Raw genomic sequence first — 16,764 nt, forward strand, 5'->3', positions numbered from 1 at the left:
ATTTTATATGCCATTTCATTATGGATGGCTGTTAGTTCTTATTTGAGTAGTGTGACTTAAATAATAATAATAATAATAATAATAATAATAATAATAATAATAATAATAATAATATCTGTCTTGTATGTTAATTTGCTGCTGTTGTTAGCCTTTGTACTGGTTTTTAATGTTTGTTAAAATACCTTGATTGAAAGGCACGGTTACAACCCCCCTCCCCAAACAAACAAACAAACAAACAAACAAATATTTTTTATAATGGAGCTGCTGTGGCAGATAGGCATTCCTCTTGTAATTGCCAGCAATGTTGGTGACCACCAGCAGTATTAAAAGGAGCAAATACACTTGGATTCTGCAACTAATGGGATTCTGTACCTGCTTATGGTTAGTTGAACTGGAGGAAGTTGATTAGTGAGAACAAGCAAGGCTTCAATAAGCAGCCTTCAGGGGTGTAAAGCGAGTTCCCTAATAACTAGGAGTTCTCCAATAAAGTCACTGAACACAAGCTAAACTGACATGGGCATTCTTTAATTGAAACAAGAGAATTTGTGCTAAGGGGATGCTCCACTAACAGGATTCAGAATTACTTGAGAAGCACTTGAGTGCCAACAGCAACCATCCAATAAGTGGCATCTTCATGTCAGTTTGTAACAATTAAGATAATTAATGTGTATTTTGCATTATTTTCTCCTACAGAGAACACACCGTATCAACATTGATATCAAACGTCCTGCTTAAAAAGTGTTCGGAAAACATTCAACTTTATCTCTTCTTCTTCTTCTTCTTCTTCTTCTTCCTCCTCCTTCTTCTATTTCCAGCTCTCCTATATGCAACGATTTTTGGTAATGTAACAACCATATTCCAGCAAATGTATGCTAATACAAATAGATACCACGAAATGCTAAACAGTGTCCGGGACTTCCTGAAACTCTATCAAGTGCCCAAAGGTCTGAGTGAACGTGTGATGGATTATATTGTTTCTACCTGGTCCATGTCCAGAGGCATCGATACAGAAAAGGTGAGCTGTCTTGATATTGGAAAGCTACCATCAAATAAATGCTTTCTCACTGTTCCTTTCTTGTAGCTGCTATTCTTGATGACTGTTTATTGGGTTGATTTTTTTAAAACTCAGTTTTCCTTATATCAAATTCATCTTTGTCAAATGTAGAGACGTCTGAGTTCTCTGAAGTTTTCTCCACATACTGGCTTTGTAAGTTTCAAATTTTCATTGAGAAAAATATGGGGAAATTTGAAGAATGTTGCAATGCAACCCAGCAGCGCAGATTTCTTTCCCTCCTCCATTCCTTCTCCGTTTGTTTGTTGCCCATTGTGGTGGCTAATACAGTCAGGAGAATTTGGGAGATGTAGTTATCTAAGGGGTTTCTGTATTTGGGAAGCCCATGATATATCAGCCGTGATGAAACTTAGCAGGTCTTTATATGGATGTGATGTTACTGCTGCAGACCAAGATTCCTCTGGATGTTACAGCCACAGAGTTTTCTCCTCTGACAGCAGCCCTGAGGAGAAAATGAACCCACTCCCTCAATTGTCCCATGAAAAGGTGCAATCAGCTTCCTCGCCTTCCCTGAACGTTGAGGAGAGACCTCTGCCACAGACTATCTAGAGCAGCAGTTCTCAACCTGTGGGTCCCCAGATGTTGTTGGACTACAACTCCCATCATCCCTGAGCTCTGGCCTTGCTAGCTAGGGGTGATGGGAGTTGCAGTTCAACAACATCTGGGGGCCCACAGGTTGAGAAAGGCTAGATCTAGAGGATCAGGAGAGTCCAGAGGAGATATCACCACAGGCTGGAACCCCAATCCCTAGAGGAAGCCAACTGTAGAAGATCTAACTGACCAGATTCACAATGGGGGGGGGGGGATTCTAGTCAATTAATACCTATAGCCCAGGCTATAAAGATCTGCCAGTTGTTCCAAGACACAGCGGAGGTAATTCACATGTTCTGTCTCAGCATGTTCTGTCCTGAAACCCACATTTATGTAGGTCCCTCTCCAAGGTGCTGATTCTTCTTTGCCTAGCCTTCCATTACTATGCCTGTTACTATTAATATACAGTAGTGTCCTTTGTTTGAAGACCTCAGGGCTCACAAGATAAAAGCACAAATACCTTACTTGCAGTATTGGGCATCCCCATGAAACTGGACACCCGTGAACCCTACGAATGGTGCCTTGGGTGCATTCTGTGCGCACTAAATAAACAAATCCACAAATCCAGGAAAATAGCTTCTCTGGCTCAAAATTGTTGGTGAATTTTAGTAAATATGAATGCTGTTTCTTCAACAGGCACCTGCTTCCACACCCTAACTCCTCGTAAGAGAGGGCAAGTCCCTGGTTCCAGTGGCGGAGCTTCACTGAGCAGGCCTGCCCGGGCACGGCGCGCGCCCTGGGGGTATGGTGCCCAGCGCAGTGGGGGTACAGCTGTGATGGCTCGCCCCGTACTCCACTTCCTCTGCCACTGCCTGGGTCCGTTGCATATTCTGTGTGTAGAAATATTGAACTATGGAACTCGCTGCTGCAGCAGGCAATAAAGGCCACCAACTCGGATGGCTTTGAAAGAGGGTTAGACAAATTCATAGAGGATAAAGCTATCAACAGCTTCTGACTGGGATGGCTGGAGGCAGTCATGCTTCGGAATACCAGTTGCTAGAAACAGCTGGGTGGGTGAGGGCTCTTGGCTTGTGGGTTTCCTACAGGCCTTTTGTTGGCCACTGTGAGAACAGGGTGCTGGGCCACACGGCCCATGGCTTGATCCATCAGGCTCTTCTTACGTTCTCATGCAACATTTCTGTTCAGTCATGACTTGAAAAGCATCCCCAGTTTCCTCTATTTAACATCTTTTCTTTTCTTTATTATCATTATTTTTTAACTTGATTTGCTGTCCTTCATTTGTTGGGTATCTTGACCTTGGGCCACAAAAGGTGGGCTAATTTCAAAACAAACTTCTGCCCTCTTGCACCAAAGGCATTTTCATGAGAAGAATGCAAAGGTTATTGAATCACAGCTGTCCGTTTTCACCTTGAAGAATTGCTTCAATAAATATAAAGAAATATTCAATTCTTCGACTATTAAAAGAGATATATTCTGATAGATTTCTGTAATTGACATATTCATATCATAGGCAGTGCAGTTTAGCATCTTTTTTTTTAAAAAAATGCCTATGTTGATAGCAGAGGCTAACAAATTTAAGACTTGAGTAATGACAATACCAGTCCATAAATTCTAAAGTCCAATTCTCAAGCTCCACTGAATTTGCATACAAACACAACCTCAAGAACATTGTGGAATGAATAAATCATAATGTGATTTCTACACTCCTGCATGGCTGTCACTACTGATGTGTGTCATGTAATACATCCCTCTAAGCAAATATTTTGAAGGTGAATTTATCCCCTGAATCACTATGCTTTTATTTTACCTGCTTCGTGAGGTACAGAGGGTATAGAAGAACTAAAACAGTAAAAGCTAATTTAAGCATTATTGATTTATTTTGTGAATGTAAGGTAAGGTAAAGGTAAAGGACACCTGGATGGTTAAGTCCAGTCAAATTCAACTATGGGTTGCGGCGCTCGTCTCCGATTTCAGGCCAAGGGAGCCAGCGTTTGTCTGCAGACAGCCTTCTGGGTCATGTGGCCAGCATGACTAAACCACTTCTGCTGAATCAGAATGCTGTGATGAGTACTAGAGCGCACAGAAACACCATTTCCCTTCCCACCACAGCAGTACCTATTTATCTACTTGCATTGGTATGCTTTTGAATTACTAGGTTGGCAGGAGCTGGGACAGAGCAACAGGAGCTCACCCCTTCATGTGGATTCAAATTGCTGACCTCCTGATCAAGCAAGCATAAGAGGCTCAGTGTTTAAACCACAGTGCCACCTTAATGGGCTGAACAATTGAAAGAAGCCATCACAACAGTTTTGGTTACATTTTAACTTGTATGTTGATGAAAGGCAACAATGCTACTATTTTATTGTTTTGTTGTAGATTTATAAATGATTCTTAGTTTTATGTTTTGTAAGCCACTTACGGTATAATTTGCCGCAGAAGGCAAGTGGTGGTTGTTGTGTAAATTTGAAAGAAAGTGTTATCAGTATCATGCATAGATTTGGCAGGTACCTTGCTTTTGATTTTCAGACATTTTCTTTTAGATGTTTTATGCTGAAAGGCCTATGTAACTGTTTAATATTTTTGGCTTAGCCAGATACTTTAACAATTGTTTTGTACCGTTTTTATATTTCATTGTATATATTGCTATGCATTGCCACTGTATGAATTGTCAGTATGCAAATACTTTTATAAATAATGATAAAATAACCCAGAAATCCTGTGTTTCCCAAATAAGTTCTAGTTCTGCCCTTTCCATTAAGCAAAGGTACGTTAGACAAGCATATTAGTAAAACAAGTTTATTCTAAGGATAGTTGCCAAAGTGGTAGCTGTCTTCTAGTTGCCCCAAGGCAATGGCAGAGGCCAGGACTTGTTGGGAAATTCCACATCTGAGTGTATTTTGAGAAAAAGGTTCTTCTTCTCTAGTGGAATAAAAATCATCAGCAATAAGCAAACTTTTCTTCCTAGGCATGTGAATGCTAGCAACTACTCTAAGATGCTATTGTGTTTGACCACTGATGCAATGATACCACTCTTCTGCACTGGTTTGACCATGAATGGAAATTGGAGGTTTCAATTAAATGAGTTTTAACAAAATGCAAACAAAACATAAGCAGAATCCAACCAAAGTTAACCCTATTAGGGAGATTTAAGCATGTGCCAGGTCTTGAATGTGAGCTACAATTTTTTTTGGGGGGGGGTTGGGGGTTGGGGGTTGGGAGGTGTAATCTTAGCAAGGCAGCCAATGTGTGTTTGGCCACATAACTCTCTCCCCCTGCCAGGAATGTGATGATGATTTGCTACTGTAGGTTAATTGGTTTTCTCATAACAAAGGAATTTGAAAGCCCCCTGATCATATATACATTCCAAAAAGTTTAAGCATTTGTGTGCTGTTTCAATTGCATGCCCTATTTAAGTATGTGATATGTATTCTGTTCTATTGATTTCACTGTCTTAAAAAAACAAAAAACCTTTGACTATTATCTTGGTAGCTCAATAGCTACCAAAGAATGTGTTTGGCCTAAATAACTGTTTTATTCTTGGTCTTGTACAGTTATCTTCTGCCTTAATATTGAAGAGCTTTTTAATTTAATGTTGAGGCTGGTGCGGGAATTTCAGGGTCAATGAGGATTGCACTTTTAAAAGTAATTTTCTAACTTTGCGTTCCCTGACAGATTCCTGTTTAACATTTGCAATTATAACTTCAGCAGCTGCCACCATTCCCAATGAGATTTAATGATTACTATTAATTATTTTCTGTCTGCTATCTTGGCAGTCGGAGATGTTTCAGTTTATTTTATAAAAACAAACATCTGCTGAGCAGTGTCACAGCTTCCATGCACATAGGTAGATGCAGAGGATTCCAAATTCAAAGGCAAACAGCTAAAAACAGGGTTGCTATTGGGGATTCACATCACTTAAGAGACAGGTGGCTAGATTCCATTGCTGCAGCCACTTGTCCAAAAGAGCAAAGAAGCAGCAACAGGAATTTAGCCAATTGTAAGTTGGCTAGCCAACAGGAAGCCAAAAGGAATCTCCTGCACAAGCACACAATGCTTTTTAAAGAAAAAAAGATTGCCATAATGACAGCGCACAGTGGATGTAGCACGCTCGAATCTCTTGCAGAGGTTGATTCTTGTAATGTTGTCCCAGGTTCTGCAGATTTGCCCTAAGGACATGCGAGCAGACATCTGCGTTCATCTGAATCGAAAAGTTTTTAAAGAGCACCCTGCGTTTAGGCTGGCCAGCGATGGGTGTCTGCGAGCTCTTGCCATGGAATTTCAGACGGTGCACTGTGCTCCGGGGGATCTCATATATCATGCTGGAGAGAGCGTGGACAATCTTTGCTTTGTGGTTTCGGGATCCTTGGAAGTTATCCAGGATGATGAAGTTGTTGCAATTTTGGGTAGGTTCTCCCATTACATTCTGTCTTCGTGTTCACATTTGTGTACCAAATGACAATGTTTATTCTGAAAGTGAATTCCTGTGTAGCTTCTTTCTTTCCTTTTTTGCTTTTTAAAATCAGCTGTTTTGTTTGAGTTTTGCTTAGGGATTGCTTTTATTGTAAATATTGTTTGGTTATTGAGATTTGTTACTAGGGGTGTCGGAAGCTGAACTGCAGTGGAACAGAAACACAGAAACAAATACAGGGTAAAGTGGAAAATTGTTAGCCACCTTGAGTTCCTCTGAAAAAGAGGGAATGTGTTTCCAATAATAATAATAATAATAATAATAATAATAATAATAATAATTATTATTATTATTAATATACACTATAGCTGGGGAGAAGCATACAGCTAGTGGTGGTCATCCATGACTTTATAATTCATTGGAAGTAAGGGACCCATCCAGCCCTCTCCCCCATCCCCCATCCCGTCTTGGATATATTTATTGCAATGCTGTTGTTTAACACAGTATTTCCAGGCATCATTAACAGCATAGAAGCATTAAAGAACATTAAAACCTATTCTGTCAACCAATGCCCAAAGCATTTTGAAATGTAGATTTGCTCTATTTTTAGCCAGAAAGTTCAGCCACACAGTGAGGGCACTAAGCACATAAAAAAGGTTTTGCACTTCAACACAGTGGAAGCAAAGCAAGGAGGGAAAGACCATGCGATAACCCATAAGATGTAGGTAAGTAACAAGGCTGATCCAGCCTTCAGGTGGTGATGCGATTCTATCACACCTTTCTAGTGGTAAAGTAAAATCTCACAGAGATGTGGTGCAGCGTCTGTTGCTCACATTAGCCTTGCAGAAAAAACAGCAGCCTAGCAACCTTAAATCTTTCAGAACAAATGTAGCTATCACTTAGAAGGAAATATACTGTCAGGAAAGAGAGAAGACAGAGCAATACAGTAGTACCTCGGGTTACATACGCTTCAGGTTACAGACTCTGCTAACCCAGAAATATTACCGTGGGTTAAGAACTTTGTTTCAGGATGAGAACAGAAATCATGCTCTGGCGGCGCGGCAGCAGCAGGAGGCCCCATTAGCTATAGTGGTGCTGCTTCAGGTTAAGAACAGTTTCAGGTTAAAAACGGACCTCTGGAACGAATTAACTACTTAACCCGAGGTACCACTGTATACTATAGAACAAACCCCTTAGATGTTGTTTCTCTCCCCCCCCCCCATTTCTTCCTCTCTTTCTTTTACTTGGGGAAGCTGCCTTGCATTTGTATCTGAATTTGTCTCTCTGTCTCAACTAGGTACCCAAAAGACTGCTTGTATTCTGGTTCAGCCAATTATTTATTTATTTATTTATCTATCTACAGGGCAAATTATTTGAAAGGCATATATAAATAGTCTCAGCCACAGTTTGGAGTCCTCCAGCATGCTGATGTCTCCCTCTTCCATTTTTTTTTAAAGCAATTTTTATTGGTTTTTTACCTTTTATAAAAACATAACACACATAAAAAAGACAAAGACAAGAACATGTATACTTTCAGAAAATCCTACTTTCTTAACCTTGTTCCTTGACTTCCCCCCACCCCCCTTCATGCATCCCAATTCCCATAATTGTGTCAGTAAATTATTATTTCTCCTCTTTACCATCTTAATATTACATCTTTTATAGAAAATAAGTTTTTTTCTAAGTTGGACTCCAATTCCCTTCCATTGATTTCCCCTTTTGTCTTAAATAAAAGTCATATTAACTAAACCCAAAAGTCATGAGTGTTTTTAAAGTTCTATTCTTCCCTCCCTCCCATCCCCGGTTTTCGTCCCTTCCCCAATATATGTCCAAAATAACAGTTCTTAGCCTGGATTCCTCACATCCGAGGCTTTCAAGTCTCTTTCAGTCCCTCTCCGCCGGTCTTGTTGGTAGTCCTTTATGTTGGTCGTCGAATCTCGAAGGAGCTCTATCCCCATCAAACCAGGTTCTCTTCCCACAAGGGCATTTAAAGACAACTGCTGCAAAAGTTCCACAGGCCATGCATCTTCAGAGTCAGAGTGGGGGCCCCAATCATGTTTCTTCTTTATTTTAAGATCCTGTATTCCATATACTCCAGGGGCCTCCTTCTTCGTCTTTTGCATCTTTCGTAAATTTGTAATCAGTGTAATCCAAAGGTCTCCTTGCTTATACTCCACTAATGTAAGCTTCTGGTTGGTACTTTCCATCTTTGCTTTCTCTTTTCCTTGTTTAGTCTCCTCCACTTCTTGAGTTATCATTTCCGATTCAGCTGCAGATTCTTTCTCATTCAGGTCCTCAGTACATTCAGCAGAGCTGCTTATTCCAGAGGTCAAGGTCATGAGTTGTTTATTTATAGGCAGACTCTGCTCTTGTAAGATTCCCACCAAACAAAACATTCTTTCAATTTCCACTAGTAACTTTCCATCCACAGCCATTGTAATGTCACAGAATTCCCCCTAGAGGGAATCTGGTTACTTAGTAATCTTTCTCCAACAAACCTCTAACTTGTTGTTGTTTCTTTCTATCCAACAATTTTAGTTCAATTGTAACTCATTTTAATCCAGAGGGATCTTAGATAGCAATTTTTCAGCTTTAAACTGTCCGTTTGACAGCTTTGACAGCTGTCAAACTCCGTATTCCTCTTCCATAAGCTCAAACACAGGACGCTCCCGGGCCCGGGAGGAGGGGTTATAAACAACAAAAAGAAAACTTCTAAAATTCCACTCTTTCACTCCAGCTCAAATTTTTTTTCTCCAAATCTTGGAAGTTAATGTCTTTTTAAACTCACCCCACAAAGGGTAGGCTCTCCAGCTTAGTTCTTCTATTGTTGCTTTAGATCGTCTGCAAAAGGGGGGGTGCGGACTTCCCTTTAACACCCCCCCCGGTCGTACCGAATTCACAGGTAGATATTTTAAAGTCCCAATTCCAGTTTACTCACGGGTTGTTTCTTTTCCAGCCGAATTCAGGGAAAAAAGTCAGCGCTCTGCAGCCATGGCACGCGGCTTCGCTCCACTGGAGTAGCGGTCTACTCCCAGCACCGCGCCACTCTCCGTACCCTTTCCGAAGCCTTTAAAAAGGCTCTTCGTGGGTCAGAGGGGGCGTTTAAGGTGCCCACCGAGTCACCAGGTCCGCAGGCATCCGCGCCTGCAGTTTTTGAGGGTCTCCGCGTCGCCGTCGCGGCAAGACCCGTCCCCAGCGGAGCCGATTCCCTCCGGAGCTCGGAGGGAACCCGCCATTAGCTGTTCGCGCTAACCCGGAAGAGATGTCTCCCTCTTCCAAGCCTTTTGTTGCCCAAAGTCCCCTTTCATGTTGTCATCCCCTCCCTCCCTGGTTCTCTATCTTCCCTTTGGGGCTCTGTCCAGGCCCCATTCCTCCCCTAGGCCACACCTCACATCAGACCTCGCATTCTCTCCCTTCCTGGGTTTTGTTGCTTGGCTGGAATGTAATCCTGTAAGAGCTCCTCTTTATTGCCTGGATTGACTATGCAGCCCCCAGAAGGTGGCCCAAGAGGGAATCATAGAATGGCTGGTGGCGCTGTGGATTGAACCACAGAGCCTAGGACTTGCCAATCAGAAGGTCAGCGGTTCAAATCCCCGTGATGGGGTGAGCTCCCATTGCTCGGTCTCTGCTCCTGCCAACCTAGCAGTTCAAAAGCACATCAAAGTGCAAGTAGATAAATAGGTACCGCTCCGGTGGGAAGGTAAACGGTGTATCCGTGTGTTGCTCTGGTTCGCCAGAAGTGGCTTAGTCATGCTGGCCACATTACCTGGAAGCTGTACGCTGGCTCCCTTGGCCAATAAAGCAAGATGAGTGCCGCAACCCCAGAGTCGGTCAAGACTGGACCTAATGGTCTGGGGTCCCTTTTCTCTTTCCCTTTACCTAGAGTTGGAAGGGACCCTGAGGATCATCTAAGAATCTCAACTAAGGCATCCATGACAGATGGCCATCCAATCTCTGCTTAAAATCCTCCAAGGAAGGAGGGTCCACAACCTCCTGAGGGAGACTGTTCCACTGTTGAACAGCTCTTAGTGTCAGAAATTTCTTCCTGATGTTTAGCTGGAATCTCCTTCCTTGTAACTTGAAGCCATTGGCTTGGGTCCTAGCCTCTGGAACTGGAGAAAGTAAGCTTGCTCCTTCTTCCATGTGACAGCCCTTTAGACATTTGAAGATGGCTATCATATCTCCTCTTTGTATCCTCTTTTCCATTCTAAACAGACCCAGTTCCTTCAGCTGCTTGTTATAAGGCTTGGTTTCCATACCCTTGGTCATCTTAGCTGTGCTCCTCTACACATAATGCCTTTGGGCTGAAAAAGATTCCTTGCTTAGACACAGGACCAACCTGTCCTGTTCCTACCCCCACTGAAGCCTCAATTACCAGAGTTGTGTGGCTGCAGCTTATGGGTTCCAGTTTGGGTGGCAGAATCCAAGGGGTGACAGAGCCCCCACCACCATTACTGGAGAAACAAGGAGAAGCAGCTGTGGCAGCAGCTTCCAATGAGATTTTGCAGGGCTCTCACAAGATCTCACTGGAACCTGGAAGCCGCCACTAATGCTTCTTGCTGCACCTGCAGTGGTGCAACCTCTTGGATTCTGTCACCCAAGGCAGCTGCCTCAGTATGTCTCATGGATGGGTCGGTTCTGCTTGCACATACGGATTGTACTCAAGACTGGCTGGACGGAGGAGACCAAACTTTAGGGCTGCTGAAGGATCACTCTGTGGTTATGACTGTCATTAACAAAGACAGTGGCTCTACTGTGAATTGGTCAGTTTAAGAACACAGGTCAATAGTCTTACTATTAATTAACCTGTTCCACAAATTTTGAATTCTGATTATTCAGCAGTACCCCTCAGGATTTTGAATAGCAATCATTGTGAAAATTGTACTAGAAAGTGTGTGGGGGGGGGGAATGTGTTCACTAAACTATAATCTCTCAGTTTCTCTTTTAATGGAATGTGATTATGGAATGTAAGAGTAAGAATATAAGAGTTATGCTCTTATCCCACCTTTCAACTGAGAAACAAACTGCATTTCTTATTATTATTTTGTGACTGAATGATCTATGTAACTTAGCAGCAAAATATCCTTTGTTCCTTAAAAAGATATGAATGAATTTACAGGCAATATTTTTTAAAATGCCATTAGAGCCAACTTTACGCTGAAATTAGGAGGCTGAGCCTCCTACAACAATGTTTCATTTGGTGAGCTTATTGCTCTTGGCTTATTGAATACGCTGTGTTCTCTTGCATAATAACGTTACTATAAATCAGGTTTACCCAGTTCCTAAGAGGAAAGCGTGATCTCAGTTCCAAATGATATTCATCGTACTAGAAGGATATCTTTTGAGAACTAGTCTGGTGTAGTGGATAGGATCTTGGAGCTAGGCCAAGCAAATCTGTGTTCAGTTCCCTGCCTAGTCATAAATTTGTAGAATGGAAAGGAGATCTCATCCAGCCTCCTGCTCCAAGTTAGAAATCCAGAGCAAGAGTATTTACATCAGGTGGCTGCCCAGTCTCTTCTTGAAGATCTCCTGTGAGATCACCACCCACCCAGGAAATTCGCTGGGTGACCTTGGACCAGTTAGACTCTCTTACCCTAACCTACCTTTATGGTGATAAATGGAGGCACCCATGGCAGGCCCCCAAAAGCCCCCCAAAAGGTCAATTTTCAGGCCTGGGGGCTGGCCCTTTAAGATTCACTCCAGACAATGGTGTAGAGTTTTGATAACTTCAGGGATAACTGTTGAGATGTTAGACTACAATAACTTTACCAATCCTGGATGGGGCCCATTGGATTTGTAGTCCAGCAATATCTGGACGGCACCATGTTGACTACCCTTGATCAAAGCCCTGCTTTACAAAACTAAGACATATCTTTATTTTTAGAATGTAAACATATGCAGAAGTATTTCTGCACTAATACTGGAAAAGTGCAAATGCTATCTTTGTTGACTAAACATTGTTTCTCCCTTGCTGTGCTGAAGTCTTTGCTGGAAATGATGTGGTGAAGCACATTAGGACCTGCCTCTTTTAAGTAGGAAACATTGTGTACAAAGGGGAGTGGGGTATTTGATTTAAAGCATTTAAATAAAATACTTTTAAAAAATCTGATCCTTTTAGGATTCCAGTTTGGTATGGAATAATTTCCACCTCAATACAAATAGCTATAATAAACCGGATAAAATCAATAAACCAACTAAAGTTATGATTGTAGTGTGACCATGCATGCGTTTGTTATGCAAACCCAGCTATTTTAATTTGTTTACTGCCACCAGGGATTGGGGTGGTTTCATTTGTTTACTCTGATTAAGAGAGCACATTGCACAGGCGGATGGCATGGATTGCGTGTCCTCAGATTTCCAGAGTAAGTTATTATTCACAAAGTCATCACCCCCGAGGAATTTTTCTTTCTTTCAAAAAAACCATGTTACCCCTGTGGAAATGTGTGTGTATTCCATTCTGTAGAAGAAAGGTGTTAAATGGCCCATTTGCTCTAGAAGGAGAAAACCCTGCTGGTTTAATTTTATCTAATTGCAATCTTAAAGCATACAGACATAATTGTTCTTGTAATGCTTCTCTGAAACTGCTTTGGTTTAATACTTTACCCGCAAGGACATCTATTACACAGAAGTGCCAAAGGTGATAGTCCCAACTCAATGGGATAGACTCATAATGTGGCACAAGAATATTTAAACCTTGCCCCCACCCTCATACAAGGGAGTTGGATTTTATTTGATGTATTATTTCCGTTTAGCAACCGCTTTCTGTAAAACAACAACACTCAAATACTTAAACAATATCCATGTTGATATGAATAATCAGAGATCAGTACAAGACAGTATGATGCAAAATTACAACCAACATAAAACATTAGTCATGTAGCCACTCACCCAATCTCACTCACCATCCACTGCACAGAACCACAACAGTCATTTACTACTTTGAGTATTATCTCCGTCAACCAACCACTCAACAATATAACAACCTACAGTACCTACAAAGGATGACTGCCAATCATACACATGTGACATAGTCTCCCCATCTTCAAAGCACTAAAGAGCCCATGCCCCACACCTACTGGACCATGCTAGGATATCTTACAGGGGCGGGGGGCAGTTCTATACCAGAGCAAACATTTCCGTTTGCCAAAGATTCCCCCTCTCCTCTCCCTGTGTGCTGTTCTAGAGGCTTTGCAGCTGCCCAGAGCCAATTTCAGAGGCACATGGGGGCAAGAGGGGAGTAGAGCTTGGTTGTGCTTGCTGCTGGTGGTTAAGTGGATCCCACACATAAGGTTGTATCCCCCTAAGTTATACTCAGAGTAGACCTATTGAAATAAATAAGTTAGTCATGGCCATTATTTTCAATGAGTCTGTCCTGATTAGGGGGATACAACCTAAATACAGGCAGCTCCCTGTTTACTCAGAGGTTACGAGGCACTGCCAGCAAAATCATGTATAATTGAAACCCATTGAAAGAGTCTGCAGTCACCCCACTCTGCCCATTTAGTGACATTTCAGTGATGCCTTTATGACGTTTCCATGTCCCTTCTGGGTTCAGCGTGATGCGCATATTCACAGTTGCACACATATTGAACTCATGTAAATGGGGCAGTGGCGTAGCGTGGGTTGTCAGCACCCGGGGCAAGGCAAGTAATTTGCGCCCCCTAACCCGTGGATTTGCGCCCCCTAACCCGTGGATTTGCGCCCCCTAACCCTAACCCCCAGATGTTGCGCCCGGTGCGGCCGGCCCCCCCTGCACCCCCACGCTACGCCACTGAAATGGGGGACTGCCTATATAGCAAACTCCTACCTTGCAATTTGATTATTGCTCTATTAGCACAATGTGCTCTATTATATGATATGAGGAAAATATTTTTGAATCTTAAGTGTTTGCATTGGACCCACTGGTCATTTGGCATCTACCCAATGGACAAGGTATCTACTAAATGAATACAGACTCTTTATCTTGTTATTATATCTTTATAGAATATGGCTACATGACACAGGGCTGTTCTTTCAGATTCTGAGGAGAAAATATTTCTGTTTATCAGATTTTTTAAAAAAGATTTCTTAGGCCGTACAATATTTTTTCATGTGAACTTGGAAGAGTAATTGTGGTTAGTTTTCAAATAAATGAAAGAAGTAAATTATTCACACACTTTTAGGGGACAGTGATCTTCTTCTGTTGGTATAGATCAAGCAGCACCACTGAATTCAGGTTAAATCATATATGAAGAAACTGTGTGGGAGATCAAAAGCTCAGGGTGGCTTTTATCAACACTGCCAGTTACACTGTTTAGCCATCGAGTAAAGAAAAAGGAGCAAAGAGAGACTGACAGCTTTTAAGTTGTTAGCCATTTTTGAAGGATTAACAGCAGGCTGACACTCAACATTCTTTTTATGCTATTAACTGTCTTACTTTGCACAAATTACTCTAATTAATTAATTGGCAAATTAAATATCAGTGCCTTAGCACAGTTAGAATTTTTACAAAGTTTAATAAAGGTACATTTTCTTGACTGAACAGCACAGGAGAAATTACTTTTATTAGGAATCTTACATGGGATGGATCTTTATAGATTATTGGAAGCAATCCACATTTTAAATTGAGCGGGTTAATCGCTGTTACCAGAGTTGTTTAACTAAATATTTTGCAAGCTTGAGAATTCTGAATCCAGTGCTAACACTGGATAAATGGATTTATGCTAATCCACCGGATAGTTTTAAGCACAGAACTCTGTGGAGCAATTCAGCTGATTGACTGCTGGCCTTTGAAAAACACTGCATTCTGCTTGCCTAGAGTACGCATAACTCTGAATACATAGTAGCTGTGACCATATATAACACCAAACTGCCTGGCGCCAACATTTGTGGATTTTCAGCGCCAGCTAAAGTATGCTTCTCTTTAATGATGTGGGTTCTTGATGTATGAGGCTCAAGGTCGACCCTACCATTAGACATAATGAGGCAGCCACCAGAGATGGCAGGTGCTGGGGGCAGCTCCCCCTTCCCTCAGCAGTGCCTAAAGGTAGCCTGTTGCCTTCAGGTGCAGCCAAGGTCCCTCTCCTGTTGCCAGTTCACTTGGTTCTATGTATAGAATGGGAGAGTACCACCTTGTCCTTTGCCTCAGGCAGCGAAATGTCTTGGGCCCACCCTGACTAGGCCGCTGATGTTTGCAGTGTCGGAGCCAGCCGTCACAAATGGCGCAGTTTAGCGTAAAATAAAGACACAGAGAACCAGCAATATTTTCATGGATGGAGGGCAGCTCCTTTCGAACTTCTTCTCTCCTCTCCAGTATCTTTTATTATCCTTTGTTCTCTCCTCCCGCATGGCTGTCTGCCAATGTCTCACATTACCTACATCCGGTCATGGCTTAAACCCACCCATCGCTAAATAGGGTCATCACTGCCCAGAGGAAACACAACTCCATTTAAGGTCAATACATTCCAATACATTGTAAAGCTCAGAGTGCTGGTCAGCCGAGGTCAGGGGGCACCCTGCAATATTACAAGCCTTTGCCGTGGCTTTATGACTCCCACATTGCAGTGAACGGTGTAGTTGTTGAACTGGTTTATATTGTTTTAATGTTCTTAATGGACTTCTTGTAGGATTTTTATATTTGATACATCCCACTTTGGAGTGACTTGAAGGGTGGGGTAAAAACCAATTGATCGTAAACAATTCATGGCTTGGCATTATGTGAATGAGCTGCAGGAAGCCTTGAAATCATACACTCTATCCTCTTATCTTGCCACATAACTGGAAAGAGGATTTTGGTGTATTTTCCCTGAATCTCAGCTTATTGCTGTATCCGAATGGAATCTCAGCTTTTTGCTGTCTCCAAATTGGGGATTAGGGCTTGCACAGTTACTGTGGTCAAACAAGCCAGATTCAGAAACCATGGTTTGAAATTGGCTTGTTTTGACATTGAGAAGGATTAGTTGATTCCCACTTTGGCTTCAACAACAAGCTGAGATGCAGAGAAACTGAAAATAAATGCTGCTGGCGTTCTTTTTCTGGCTGCACATGAGAGGAGGGAGAACATAGGTCTGTTGCTTGCTGTGGCCCATTGACTCAGTGCTAAGCCATGGTTTAGTGTTATGTCTCAACACTGCCAGTTGCCTATGTAGCATCCCTCATCCACCTCTCCAGACTGCGTGTCATATTATAGGTACAGCATACAAAAAGAATACAAGCCCAGGAAGATAAATTGTCTCAAACGTCTATCTTGAAGAATCCTGCCTGCTTCCTTTCCGTAGCATGATAGCTTTCTTCCTTATGTATTTTGAAGCACTATGAGTTTGCATTGAATTTGTTTGTTTTATCAGCCTTATTTTCTCCCCTGCTATTGTGTTTTTGATAGGATTATAGGGACTGTAATGTTTGCACATTTTAAAGATGATGGTGATGGTGATGGTGATGATGATGATTGTGAGCCGCTTTGAACCCAACACTGTTGTTGGAAAAGTGGAACACAAATATCAAATAAAAAAATCAACTCTACCAAGTGTACTACAACCTGCATGCTTACACAGAACCAGCACTAGCTGATGGGCTGATTTAAATGAGAGAGTGACCACATGGGAAATGTTTCCTTGTGTCCTTGACTTCTCATTTAAATCTGGCCTGACAGCGCCAACTGGGGAAGAAGGTTGTTGGCAGCATGTCACCGTGTACAGGGATATTTGGATCTTGTCCCTGGACTCCAACCAGAGGGCCCTGTTAAAAGTGTGTT

At 42.1% G+C, this 16,764-nt stretch overlaps 1 protein-coding gene across 4 annotated transcripts in view; it reads left to right on the top strand.

Annotated features, from left to right (window-relative positions):
• KCNH1 (potassium voltage-gated channel subfamily H member 1) overlaps positions 1–16,764 on the top strand; it is a 249,115-nt gene that overhangs the window by 121,020 nt on the left and 111,331 nt on the right. For all 4 annotated transcript variants that reach the window (XM_081185983.1, XM_081185984.1, XM_081185985.1 and 1 more), the window contains exons 8-9: positions 816–1,015; positions 5,775–6,027. In XM_081185983.1, coding sequence (XP_081042109.1) covers positions 816–1,015; positions 5,775–6,027 — 453 coding nt within the window. The remainder of the gene's footprint in view (positions 1–815; positions 1,016–5,774; positions 6,028–16,764) is intronic.

The sequence above is a fragment of the Podarcis bocagei genome (assembly GCF_964188305.1).
Source record: "Podarcis bocagei genome assembly, chromosome: 3".
Lineage (NCBI taxonomy): Eukaryota > Metazoa > Chordata > Lepidosauria > Squamata > Lacertidae > Podarcis > Podarcis bocagei.